Genomic DNA, 13,417 nt, shown 5'->3' with positions numbered 1-13,417 from the left:
AAACATCATTTGCATAAAGCATATTTGTCCACTCGTGTGTTGATAAGAGTATTACAAAATATTTCGTTAAGGTACATTTAGAACAGATACAAAATGTGCGATTAACTATGGACATCATGCGATTAATCGCGATTACATATTTGTGATCGACTGACAGCCCTAATATATATACATGCACAAGGAAAGATGTCTTGTGCAAACACTACACACACCCCTACACTACTTCACCAAAGAACCACAGACAACCATTCCTCCATCTTTCCTGCCACCGACACGTAGTGTTCACATACCTGAGGCTGTGCCACAGCAGGGGGGCACCCACCAGGCAGAGGAGAAGATGCTGCTTATGACGTCGGGGGGGAAGAGAGTAACGTTCCTCTGCACCTGGAGTAAGTTCAGCACCAGGGACAGGAAGACTCCCACAGAGAACAGCATGGCCCCTCGGATCAGCAGGTTGGTGGTCCTACAACGCAGATGCAACGCAGTCAGGAGACGAGTACGTTCCTCCACTGTTATGTGTTACACTGCAAACTGATAAACATGACGTGAGGCACACAGGGCCTCAAAAGACATGCCGTGTACTGCGTCCAATGCCCAGCAGACTCATACATGTCATGTTAAATGTCCCATAGCTATGTTACATACAGTATAGCAACAACAACAAAACTAAAATTCTATATTGGATAACAAAAACATATCCATTCCTGTGGTCAACAGGTTCTTCTTCTAAAGGTGAGATTGTGTGGAGAATAAGCTAACCTGTTAGTGATGACAGAAATATAGGGGCCCCGCGAAGGCCCCGGCGTCTGCCCGGGTCCCGACCACTCCTGCTGGCCTCCGGTCCCTGCACTGTTGCTCATGGCTGTCAGTGTTAGGGACATTTATAAGCATAGGTCTGGAAAATATACGCTCGATGACGTCTTTACCCGCCAGTGATTTTAAAGTCCTCCTCTGACATCCCAAACCAAGCTGAAAAACAAGGACAGGCAGAGGATTACAAATACTTTAAAAGTCCATCCTCCATCAGCTACTTTAAATATTCACTTTCTACTTAAGTATCGTACTACTTATATACACAAGTATAAACACATTGGAGATAGAACGTCCCAAGATGTTTCTAACAGATAGAGATAGAAAAATACTTACATTTAGCTAGCTCGCTACATGGTAAAGAAGTGAAAAATACAGTAATATTTAAAAAATGGTTATACATTTGTTTCTTTGTTTATGGAGGGGGGCCTCGTGATTCCTGAGTAACACTCTAAGCTGCGTCCAGCTGACAGAGGGAGCAGGTTCAGTGTGTATAACTGGACTGCACTCACCTTTAGCCCCAGTCTGTGTCTGGCAATGTAACACACTGTGAACAGTTGTTTGTTTTTAACAAAACTAACTTTACAACTTTAAATGTAGAATAATAACCATCGACGGTGATTCTATAGAAACTAACAGCAACCTGAAGATTTGAGCCAAAACGCTAATCAATAAACGAAGTCAAAAGCATTTACCCGTCTGTCACTAGCAACTCACTTTCGGTCCAAAAGAGGAAACTAAACACCTAAATGACGGTAAAAAGCGTTAACAACAAATAGTTGTGATGGCAGCGGATATGCAAAGTTAGTTAGCTTGACGTTAGTTAGCTACTCTCATTATAGGTAATAGCTAGCTAGCTCAACGAAAATGGTCAATATCAGTTACCCGCCTCAGCACGAGCTGTGTGGAAGGCCTTACCTTATGTTGACAGAGACGTTACAATCCGATAAGACATTTCACATGACTTTAAACTAAACTATGCTGCAATACGCCAAATATGAATTAGCCTTATGCTTCTCTCCTTGTGACTACTTCCGGCTGCCCAAAATGATTGAACTCGCCATGACGCATGACGCAACTACGTTACACAAGGCAGACGTATCACATGATTAGAGGTCCATGGATGAACCAATCAAAGACGTTTCAATTCTAACATCTTTCAAACAGCTGGATAATACTTCATAAATCATTTTATTCAAAATAATAATATTTAAAAAGTGTATTGTAAATGTTACACAATAATGACATATTTAACCTGGAAATGAGTTGATTGTACTTGAAATTATGTAGTTTAGAGTATTAATTTGCAGAGAATCAGGCGACTGTGTGCGTTGCGTTCTTTATAGCATGTGCTTTTTATGACTTATTATATTTTTTGTAAAATTGACAAAACCCTCCAAAAGTTGCGCACACACGCACACACACACACACACACACACACACACACACACACACACACTTCTGTTACATGTGTGATTTGCTCTTGTGGTCTAATAGATTTACAGAGATGCAGAGGTGAGAAAGTTGCCGTGTGAAGTGGATCAATCTTAATCCTCAATCCCATTTACATTCCGTTTTGTATTCACCATAGGTCTGCTGCTCAAGACCAGGTTTCAGGGATTATATCTGGCAACACAATAGTTGGAATTTAAACAGACTCGTATTCTTTCATTCCACCATAGTTAAAGTCAACTGTATCATGCGTAACTGTGTTTATCATGCAAACCCCAGTAGAACAAGACTATGCTGTTATCGCCCGTGATGGTCCAAAGGAAGAGAAGGGTCTTTGAACTGAGGCCTTACATCTGTGCAAGAGTTATTTATTTGGGACACAAAGACAGCCATATTGAAATGAGTTCACATCAGATTATAGAGTCAATAGCAAACCATGAACACATTGTAGTTCTAAACTGATGCTCTGCTCCTCTCCACTGATCACAGGTCAGTGCTGCTGTGTGAGCAGTGACAGGTCGTACTGGATATTCCTCTTATGGGCACGGTGGTATATTAGCTAAACCCAACAATACATTTAACAGTGTCTGTCATAAGTACACTACTTATAATACAGTATGTACTTTGAGCAGTTCGTCTGCTGTATGTTTCCTACTTCCTCTCAGAGGAACATATGACTTCCTACTCCACTCTTTATCTTACAGCTACACTTAGTCATTACAGATCCAGCTATCACACATGTACAATAGGCATCTTTTAAAACTCAATATATATTCCTACCATACATGGCATTTTCCATTGAAAATGAGGAAAAGAAGGAAGAACAAATGGAAGATACATCAGTGACGCTTGGTGCCGAGATACTGTTGTTGTTAGCCAGCTGCTTGCCGCTGGTGGAGTTCATGGTTCTAAAGTGCCGCCCTTTTTACCTGCCGAGGGAGTTTACAGCGATTCTTGTGGTGGCTGTTTACCTCCCGCCTAACCCAGTAGCGAGGGTAAAGAGGAGGCACTTGGTGAACTGTCAGAGCATCAGTGAGCAACAGCAGCACACCCAGACGGCCTTCTCATCGTAGCTGGAGACTTCAACCACGCTAACTTGAAAACTGTGCTGCCTAAAATATATCAGCATGCTGATTTTCCAACCAGGGGAAAACACACATTAGACCTGGTCAACATCAAAGGTTCTTAAAGGCATCCCCCTCCCCACGTTGGCCTTTTCGATCACCTCACTGTTCTGCTTTGAACCAGCTTGCAGACCCAGGGTAAAAACCACCAAACCGATTTCAAAACAGTGTGCAGCGGACAGCACGGCTGCACTCAGAGACTGCTTTGACATGCAGACTGGGACATGTTCAAGCAGGCAGCCACATACACCCATCACACCAACACAGAGACAGTCACGGCTACATCACCAAATGCATTGACGATGTGACACAGAACAGAACCACCACCATCCGGGCCAACCAGAAGCCATGGCTGACAGGGGAGGTGCTCACGCTGGTGAAGGTCCGCAACATGGGGAACAGCTTCCTCCACCACCAGGCGGTCAGGATGCTGAACTCTCTCCCCTCCCTCCCTCCCCCCTCTGACATCTCTGCCTTGAACTCTCCACCCTGCCTCCGACCTTTCTCCCCTGCCCCAAATGGTCCTGGACTCTACCCCCCCCCCCCCACACACACACAAAACCTCCCTCATCCAGCACCAGTGACTTTTCTGTCATCTCCGCTGAAAATCAAAATACGTATTTCTTAGTGTAGATTTTAGAAATGGTTACTGAAACAGGTTAATATGTTAAGGACTATTTTTTCCGTTGAGGATTATTTCATATGGGACGCTTTAGTGTGTATTCCGTGCAGCAGAACTGTATTCTGGTGTTGGTCATGAAGGAACATGTCACCCAGTGGTGCTCACTGGTGTGTTATCAAAAGTGTTCAGACAATAGAGCTCAATGGACACCTATCCGTTTTTCACTTAAGAAACGTATAAAGATTATAAGTAGGGCTGCCTAGAATCAGCCCCTAGTTTTGCTGCCATAGGCTGTTGGGGGACCCCTTCCTTCTTCCTTCTGCCTCTGTCTCTCTGTCCCTGTGTACTCATGTTCCAAATAACACAGCTTCCCCAAACTGTGTTCTGTCTGTCGACACCAGGATCTTGAGTTGTGGATCTAGGCTCCTAGCCCTAGGGGTTAAATGCAGAGGCCACATGTCACTGTGTGTGTGTGTGTGTGTGTGTGTGTGTGTGTGTGTGTGTGTGTGTGTGTGTGTGTGTGTGTGTGTGTGTGTGTGTGTGTGTGTGTGTGTGTGTGTGTGTGTGTGTGTGTGTGTGTGTGTGTGTGTGTGTGTGTGTGTGTGTGTGTGTGTGTGTGTGTGTGTGTGTGTGTGTGTGTATGTGTATGTGTGTGTGTGTGTGTGTGTGTGTGACCAATAAAGAGGGTTTCATCCTCCAATTCTAATGCTGTTTTCCTGAGTCCTGGATTCTGGATCCTGAGTCCTGGATCCTGAGTCCTGGATTCTGGATCCTGAGTCCTGGTTCCTGAGTCCTGGATCCTGAGTCCTGGATTCGCAGTCGTGGATCCTGGATCCTGGATCCTGAGTCCTGGATTCTGGATCCTGAGTCCTGGATCCTGAGTTCTGGATCCTGAGTCCTGGATCCTGAGTTCTGGATCCTGAGTTCTGGATCCTGAGTCCTGGATCCTGAGTCCTGGATTCTGAGTCCTAAATCCTGGATCCTGGATTCTGGATCCTGAATCCTGGATCCTGAGTCCTGGATCCTGAGTCCTGAGCACTGGATCTGAGTCCTGGATCCTGAGTCCTAAGCACTGGATCTGAGTCCTGGATCCTGAGTCCTGAGCACTGGATCTGAGTCCTGGACTTGGAGTCGTGGCTGAACCTGTCTCTGCGGTCCTGCCTGACTCACCATGCTGCTTCCCTGATGGCTCCCACAGGATTGTTGACATCCTCGTGGATTCATCTTCTTATTACAGACACATGCATTTCCAAACATTTGGTCTACCTACACTTAACTTGTGACATTTCTTAAAAAGCCATTTTAGTTTGTAATAAAAACGGACCTTTTCTACGATGTGAACATGACTGCTACTATTATCACACTCATACAAAGAATGAATTATCCAATGAGATGAATTGGCAGGTCCTACACTGTACTACTCATAGTCCCACGGGAGGCTCACTTAACCCCAATAATGAGAGTGATAAAGGAAGTCTGGTAGGCAAGAGGAGGGTACGGGGGCTTTCGATTAGTTGTCAAGGGTTACTGGAGGCCCCCTGACGCAACCAGAGATCAGCCAGGGATTCAATTCATCATCCTGCCTGTGCCGAGCGCTAAGGGCCTTTTCATTATCACGCTGCGCAGTCCCACTGTCGGCTCCTTCAGTTTAAATGTGAGTGATGGTGACGGAGGGGTGGGGCCGGGCCCTCGTCATAAATGTCCTCCCCAATGGACCGTTGCAGGTCCCAGCTCCAAAAGAATAGGCCCTGTGACCTTTCTGTCGTCTATAATTAACCCCTAACCCTCCGCCCCCGCCAATCCCCAGAAAGCCATGATGTGGGAGATGCTGTTTGCCAAGCCTCTCTTCCCTCACTGCGGGCACAAGAATACACTGTGGAAAGGGTAGGGGGCAACAAAGGAAAATGGCTGCTGCTCTTGTCTTCAGTGATGTGTTACATGTCAGGGATGACCTGCGTCATCTGCATTATAAGGCTGACATGGGTGAAATCTTTTTACCTATGCACATGTATCCACCAACGATTAGACTCAGGGCAATAGTGACATATGACTGTGTGTGTGTGTGTGTGTGTGTGTGTGTGTGTGTGTGTGTGTGTGTGTGTGTGTGTGTGTGTGTGTGTGTGTGTGTGTGTGTGTGTGTGTGTGTGTGTGTGTGTGCGTGCGTGTGCGTGTGTGCTAGCAGGTACTGACATTTACCACAACATCCAACAAGCACATTGTTGTGACCAAAGGTGTCGGCTAAAACCCAAATCACAATAGCGAGTCAATTGTTCCCTAGAGGCCGGAGCTGACACGCGCACATAGAGGCCGGAGCTGACACGCGCACATAATGACATCTGAGGACGCACACAGGGACAATTTCAAAAGAAGAACCACACAAGGACCAAGTGAGACGCAGAATGAGGAGGACGCTTGTCTCTGCCTTCTGCAGCAGTCATGGAAGAAAAGCATCTCTCATCTGCAGACAGTGCAACAGAGAGGAGGCATGTGCAGCATGGTTGTCTGCAATGTCTTGGACCCTCGAGGAGGAAATGCAAAAGCCCCGTAGCTGGAAGACCGTGGAGCCGTGCCAGCGTGTGTGTGGCATATTGAACGGTAATGACAAAGCAGGCTATATCCCCTTGTGAGCGAGCCTGCGGAACAATGATTACAGATTGGTTGATGTGTCCTTAGCATCACGAGGGACTCTGATTCTAATGCTAATCAGAGCTGCTGCGCGTTGAAATGTATCTGTACTCGCAAGACGGAATATCCCTTAGACCGTCCATTCATCACGAGGAGCTGCTTGTTCTCACATGCTCGCCCTCAGGCATTTAGAGACGGGCTTTTGGCAGGCTTAGCCTATTGCACCACCTGCTGGCCTCAGGCTGGTACCAGTACTACCTGCATGTTTGTGTTCCAGGGCATTTATTGTGCAGAACATGTTGACGTATAGGCTGACAGTACTCTGCGTTATTTAATTTGTTATTATAGTTGGAGAGCCTGTGAACCCGCCTCACATTGCCCCGTAAGAATGCACGAATGGAACTCAGCGGGACTCATCTCTGTTTCAGGTTTTCACTCCCCCCCCCCCCCCCCCCCCCGCTCGCCTGCACCAGTCCACACAGTCTTCCACCCCTCTCAACCCCACCCCCGCTCAGCCTGCACCGTCACACACGCCCCCCCCCCGCTCACCTGCACCAGTCACACAGTCTCCCCCCCCGCTCAGCCTGCACCAGTCACACAGCCCCCCCCCCCCCCCCCCCCCCGATCAGCCTGCACCATTCACACAGTCTCCCCCCCCCCCGCTCAGCCTGCACCAGTCACACAGCCCCCCCCCGATCACCTGCAACCAGTCACACAGCCCCGTCCCCCCCCCCCCGCTCAGCCCTGCACCAGTACACACAGTCTCCCCCCCCCCGCTCAGCCTGCACCAGTCACACAGCCCCCCCCCCCCGCTCAGCCTGCACCAGTCACACAGCCCCCCCCCCGCTCAGCCTGCACCAGTCACACAGTCTCCCCCCCCGCTCAGCCTGCACCAGTCACACAGCCCCCCCCCCCCCGCTCAGCCTGCACCAGTCACACAGTCCCCCCCCGCTCAGCCTGCACCAGTCACACAGCCCCCCCCCCGCTCAGCCTGCACCAGTCACACAGTCTCCCCCCCCCCGCTCAGCCTGCCACCAGTCACACAGCCCCCCCCCCCCGCTCAACCTGCACCAGTCACACAGTCTCCCCCCCCCCCCCCCCCCGCTCAGCCTGCACCAGTCACACAGTCTCCCCCCCCCCCCCGCTCAGCCTGCACCAGTCACACAGTCTCCCCCCCCCCCCGCTCAGCCTGCACCAGTCACACAGCCCCCCCCCCCCCCGTTCCTCACTGAATGTACTTTATTTTCATTCCGGGGAGAGAAACAAGAAGGAGAGACGAGACACAGTGATGCTCAGCTGCACACTCAATGTAGGTTAATGGAAGGGAGGAGAGTCTGAGCTCAGGCCGGCTCTGATTGGCTGGCCCGGTGGACGTGCAGCTTCTCCGCAGCACAACCTGTCACTGTTGATCATGGGCCATCTCTTAACAGCCAGCAGGGCTATCAGAGAGGTGAGGCCATTGCTATTCAGGACGAAACAGATGATAAATCATTTGTACATAATTAGTGCTCAGCAAGGTTACAACTGACACGTGCTTTCATCTTAATTAGGAGGGGATTTGTTCCATTCATTTAATTTGGTGCGCATGAGCGCCTCTGCAGCTAACTAAGTTCATCTTACACCTGTCAGGGCGCATGAGCCGGGCCTTGGATCACAGGGGGTGGGTAGTAGTCCTCCATCAGATTGTATCACAAACAGACTTGCAAATCAAGTGGACTTTAGTGACAAATAAGACTGTTGTGCATTTAACGGCACTTTATAATACTTCATCAGTTAGGAATTACTGCATGCTTTTAAATAGTTAGGTAAGCCATGCTTCTGTCTCATCTCATACAGCTTTGCAGCCAACCAATAAGGCATATACATGCTCCTTCATCCTAGAACAAATATGTAAGCAGATCTTACAAATGGGCTTTATGGGAACGCGTGTTCCATCATGGAGGCTGTCGGCCCACCCCGCTCTGACTTACAGCCAGCAGCCTTCACCACCTGAGCGAGGATCACTGTCTGCTCTCGATGCAGTCCAGTGAGCAGCGGCGGCAGCCAGTCCAAGGACTCGGTCTCGTTTCTTTGTTGAAGCTGTATGAAGCTGCAGTAATTGCCCCAAAGAGGAGGTTCGATAGAGAATGACTGATTTAGTAACTATGGGTTTCTAATGGAATTCTCCAATGCCTCTCGCGCACTCAAGCTGACAACCAGTACCTGAACTGATGCATAGTCACTACGGGATTCCTCTGCTTTAATAGAGTGCCTATCACATGCAACACAGAGATGTCAGGTGCCACAGCACGCACTCTCACCAACTGTAAATGCTTTCCTTAGACACGGCTGCCTTGCACATTCATATCTACATATCGAGCACATTGTAGATGCTGCTCCTGCTGCACCCGTAACGGCCGGCCCCAGTTTGCCGCCTTCAGAGGTGTCAGTGAAGCATGTGATGCAGCATCCTGTGAAGTAACTCCTCTGCTTACATTGACAGAAGGAATAAACACCATGTAAAGTGACACGCTTGAAAGCACCACACAGCGATGGGAATCCAACCCTTAGGGCAACACAATAGCAAAGGATGCCAGGGTTTTATTTTTTCATTCAACATATATTTAGTTTTGAGTTATTAGTTAATCATTAAAAAATAATCAATGAATTGACTTGTTTGGTGAATGTATGTCAGAAAGGATAGATAATGCCCTTTACCTCCAACATGAGGTCGTTTAGTCCACGGCCAGGAACCAGGACATGTTACTATGGCAACATCAAGACAAGGCAAACCACTGTACTAACCTTGTACACAATGTCTTGAAAAAAGTCAAATTGTTTGTGACAAACTATTTTCTTTTGATGGAGAGAAGAAGCTGACTTCAATGGAATTGATGAATTGAAATAATACAATGTGAATAAAGCTGGGTATTGGGTTTGTGAAGTGAACTGTGTTGGTGCCGTGGGCATCACCGCCAGGCCGAGAAGATGCTCTGGGGGCATGGCCGTCTATGACCTCTGGAGTGTCAGCGCTGAGGCCTTCAGTGTGACCTAGAGAGGAGATGGTCCAAAGGAAGAGAAGGGTCTTTGAACTGAGGCCTTACATCTGTGCAAGAGTTATTTATTTGGGACACAAAGACAGCCATATTGAAATGAGTTCACATCAGATTATAGAGTCAATAGCAAACCATGAACACATTGTAGTTCTAAACTGATGCTCTGCTCCTCTCCACTGATCACAGGTCAGTGCTGCTGTGTGAGCAGTGACAGGTCGTACTGGATATTCCTCTTATGGGCACGGTGGTATATTAGCTAAACCCAACAATACATTTAACAGTGTCTGTCATAAGTACACTACTTATAATACAGTATGTACTTTGAGCAGTTCGTCTGCTGTATGTTTCCTACTTCCTCTCAGAGGAACATATGACTTCCTACTCCACTCTTTATCTTAAAGCTACACTTAGTCATTACAGATCCAGCTATCACACATGTACAATAGGCATCTTTTAAAACTCAATATATATTCCTACCATACATGGAGCGACTACAGCAGGTGGGATGTGTTCAGGGACCAGTACACACCAACATATCAGTAATAATACATAGACCTAGATTAATACAGCATTTTAAAACACTCATTATGGTTTATGAAATGTTATTAACTATGGCTGGTAATACCATTATTGTATTTATACATCATCAGCTGGGAACTACCACAATTCATTCTTTTTAAAAACGACAACTTATGCTAAAAGAAAGCACAGGAAGCAGATCGAGTTTGAGTCCATTTACCACGTCAGACAACAGATACAGTGAGGGAGGGGCTCCACCGGACCACCAGCTGCTCATCTACCCCAACGCCACCCCTGCTTCACACATCCACCCCTCAGCATTCATTAGACATATCTAGATAACATGAAAAGTAGTGCGGCTGTCATGACAACCCGCTGTGCTGGCTGCTCTGCTTTACACTGACTTTTACCCAGTGAGCATTTTGACGAGAACTGTTGCTAACGTTTTCTCTTCCATGAGTCCACACGACCGGTGCTCCCAGCAGACACCTGCTTCCTGTCCTTCAGCAGCTCCTCGCGGGACATGGGCTCGATGATGGCGCCCAGCTGGGTGACCACCTTGGGCTTGCTGATCTTCCTGACAGTCTGCTCTGTGTTCCAGGTGCGACCCAGCGGAGCGCGGATGGTGCTCTCAAACTGCGCGTGGTTCTGGAAGGGAAAGGGCAGCGAGTTCACCTGATGGAGGCTGATGGAGCTGTTTCTCTTCTCCGACATGATGATGCTGGGGAGACATTGGTCTCTCCTTGGAGGGGGGGGGGCCGCCTTGATCCTGAACCTCCTCCGTTTGTTGCGGGAAGGCTTGAGGTTTGTCCCCCCCCACTCGCCCCAACCAGGAAGAGTCAGGTCCACAACCTGCGGCTTCGCTGCATCCTCCTGCTTCCTCTTGTCCTTAAGGAAGTCTGACACCACGTCATCTCCGGCAAAGGCCTCTTTAATGAGCCCCCGTTGGTCAAGCTTGTCCTCCGAGTCCTCCGTGTCCTCCATGGTTGGGGCGAGAGGAACTTTGATGACTTTTGTTTCTTTGGTGAGAACTTCTTTCAGCTCGATCCCCCGCTTTCTTTTCCTGGTTGTGTCAGCCTGTGGAGCTACAGAGGGCGGCTGCTCTGTAGCAGGGGCCGGCTGACCGAGGAGCTCCATGTCCTCCAGAGTCCTGACCCTCAGCAGCCCCTCCTCCAGCTGGGCTGACGGGTCCGTGTGGCAGGAGTCTGCCGCTCCCTCGGGCATCTCAGCTTCCCGACGGCTGTCTGCTATTCCCCGGAGAAGGCTTGTGAACTCGGACAGCTCCTCTTCCTCCTGGTCAGGTCCTTGTGGCTCCTCCTCTTCCTCCTGGTCAGGTACTTGTGGCTCCTCCTCTTCCTCCTGGTCAGGTACAGGTGCTGTGACAGCCTCGTGAGCCTGACGCCGTTTCCTCCTGCTGTCAAACTCCCTGAGGAGGGTTTCCTCTTCTGTTTCTACAACCTCTTCCTCCTCCTCCTCTTCATCGGCTGGATTTCCCACAGCTCCGGGCCCCTCGGTTATTAGATCCATATTTTCACTTAACTCTTTTTCAGCAGGGTCCTCGGACAGCTTTCCTCTCATCCAGGGATTGGAACAATGTAGTCCTTGCTCTGCATCATTTACAAAATCAGGCAGCACCTCTTCATCCACGGCTTCCTCCTCTTCCTCTTCCTCTCTATTCAGCGCAGTCACCAGCTTCTGGGTCAGCTCCTTGTTCACCTCCAGCTGCTGCTGCATGGCTTTGCGAGCCCCCTCATCATATTTTGCCATGATGACCTTTGACTTGGCCCACTTGCCACTGTTCTGGTGCTTCAGAGACATCCTCTCCTGCATCCTGGCCAGCTCGATCTTACTCAGCTCCTCCAAAGCAGCGGCGGGGTCCGTCTTCACCATCTCCTCAAACTTCTTCAGGAACTCTTTACGCTTTGCCTTGTTCTGCACTTTGTGGTATTTTTTGCTCTTGATTTTTCTCTCTCTCCGGGTCTTTGCCTCGTAGTAGGACTGCAGAGCCCGGGCTTTCTGCAGCTCTGCGCGGCGTATCTTGGCCTCCTCCAGGCTCATGGCCCTCATTGAAGCCTCCTCTGCAGGGGTCAGGATGGGGTCATTGATGGGCTGCTTGTTTGCTGAAAGGAGGGCAAATATCTCCTGCTCGAGCGGGGTTTGTGCCTTCCACCCGGTCACCATCCTCTCCATTGGCCTAGGACCCGTGGGCTCCTTTTCCAGGGGGAAGACCAGCTGCTCGGCCCGCTGGTTCTGTTTGATGATGTCTTTCCACCGGGTCACCTCTGTGGAAGCCTTCCGGAAAGCCACATCTCTTTGAATCCTCTCACTCTCCTGCTTGCTGAGGGGGCACTCAATGGTCTTGTTAGAATGCTGCAGGTTCTTCAGCTGCTTCTTGGTCTTGGCAGGGACAGCGGAGGTTTTCTCCATTGACCCGATGAGGTCCGAGAGATCGATCTTATCGCCCTCTCCCTCGGCGTTGATGGTAAACTCCGACATGAGGACGGCTGCCTCGGATCTCTCCCCCAGCTTCTTCTGCCTCTTACCTCCCAGAGCGCTGATGGCTTCAAGCAGCTTTTGGCGTTTTCGTTCATCCTTGCCGCCGCCGCCGTCCTCCTCCTCCTCCTCCTCACTGCTGATATTTCCGTCTTCTTTACTGAGAAACTCATCGTCGCCATCGTCGTACACCACATCTGGCTTCACCTCTGCGATCTTCTCCGTCACCGTGGAGCTCTTCCTGACGCTCTTCTTACTCACTTTCTTCTTAGAAACTTTAGCCATGTTGGAGTCACCGCCGCTGGAGTGGAGTGGAGTGGAGTGGAGTGGTCTGTACACACGTGTGCCGTAAACCGAGCCGTTGTCGTGTTGTGGCCGCAATGTGAGCAGTACTGTCGCAAAATATCTGGCAGTGTTTTTTCTCTCTTTTCTCTCTCTCTCTCGCTCTCTCTGTCACCTAAATGCAAATGTAAAGATACTTTATTTGCGTTGCACATCAAAGCTCATGTTTGTTAAAACACATTTGTAGAATATTATGTGGGAAGGAAAGAAAGAAACGGAACGTGATGGAAATCATCAACAATATTCATTTGTAATGATAATAAAAACTAATAGTAATGATAACACTGCATACTAACTGCACATAACATTATTAGTATTATTATATTATTTATTATTATTATTACACGATTATTATGATTGTTGCTATAATTATTATGATAAAAAGTATTATGATG

At 48.7% G+C, this 13,417-nt stretch overlaps 1 protein-coding gene and 1 pseudogene across 1 annotated transcript; both read right to left on the bottom strand.

The window, feature by feature from the left end:
* LOC117466550 (insulin-induced gene 2 protein-like) overlaps window positions 1–1,876 on the bottom strand; it is a 5,050-nt pseudogene extending 3,174 nt beyond the window's left edge.
* Window positions 1,877–9,716: 7,840 nt separating this feature from the next.
* On the bottom strand, window positions 9,717–13,182 carry LOC117466731 (U3 small nucleolar RNA-associated protein 14 homolog A). Its single transcript, XM_034110147.2, has one exon. The coding sequence runs from the start codon at window positions 12,963–12,965 to the stop codon at window positions 10,626–10,628; it is 2,340 nt and encodes a 779-aa protein (XP_033966038.1). The 5' UTR covers window positions 12,966–13,182; the 3' UTR covers window positions 9,717–10,625.
* Window positions 13,183–13,417: the final 235 nt, after the last annotated feature.

The sequence above is a fragment of the Pseudochaenichthys georgianus genome, chromosome 21, assembly GCF_902827115.2.
Source record: "Pseudochaenichthys georgianus chromosome 21, fPseGeo1.2, whole genome shotgun sequence".
Lineage (NCBI taxonomy): Eukaryota > Metazoa > Chordata > Actinopteri > Perciformes > Channichthyidae > Pseudochaenichthys > Pseudochaenichthys georgianus.
This window is presented reverse-complemented; position numbering and strand designations above follow the sequence as displayed.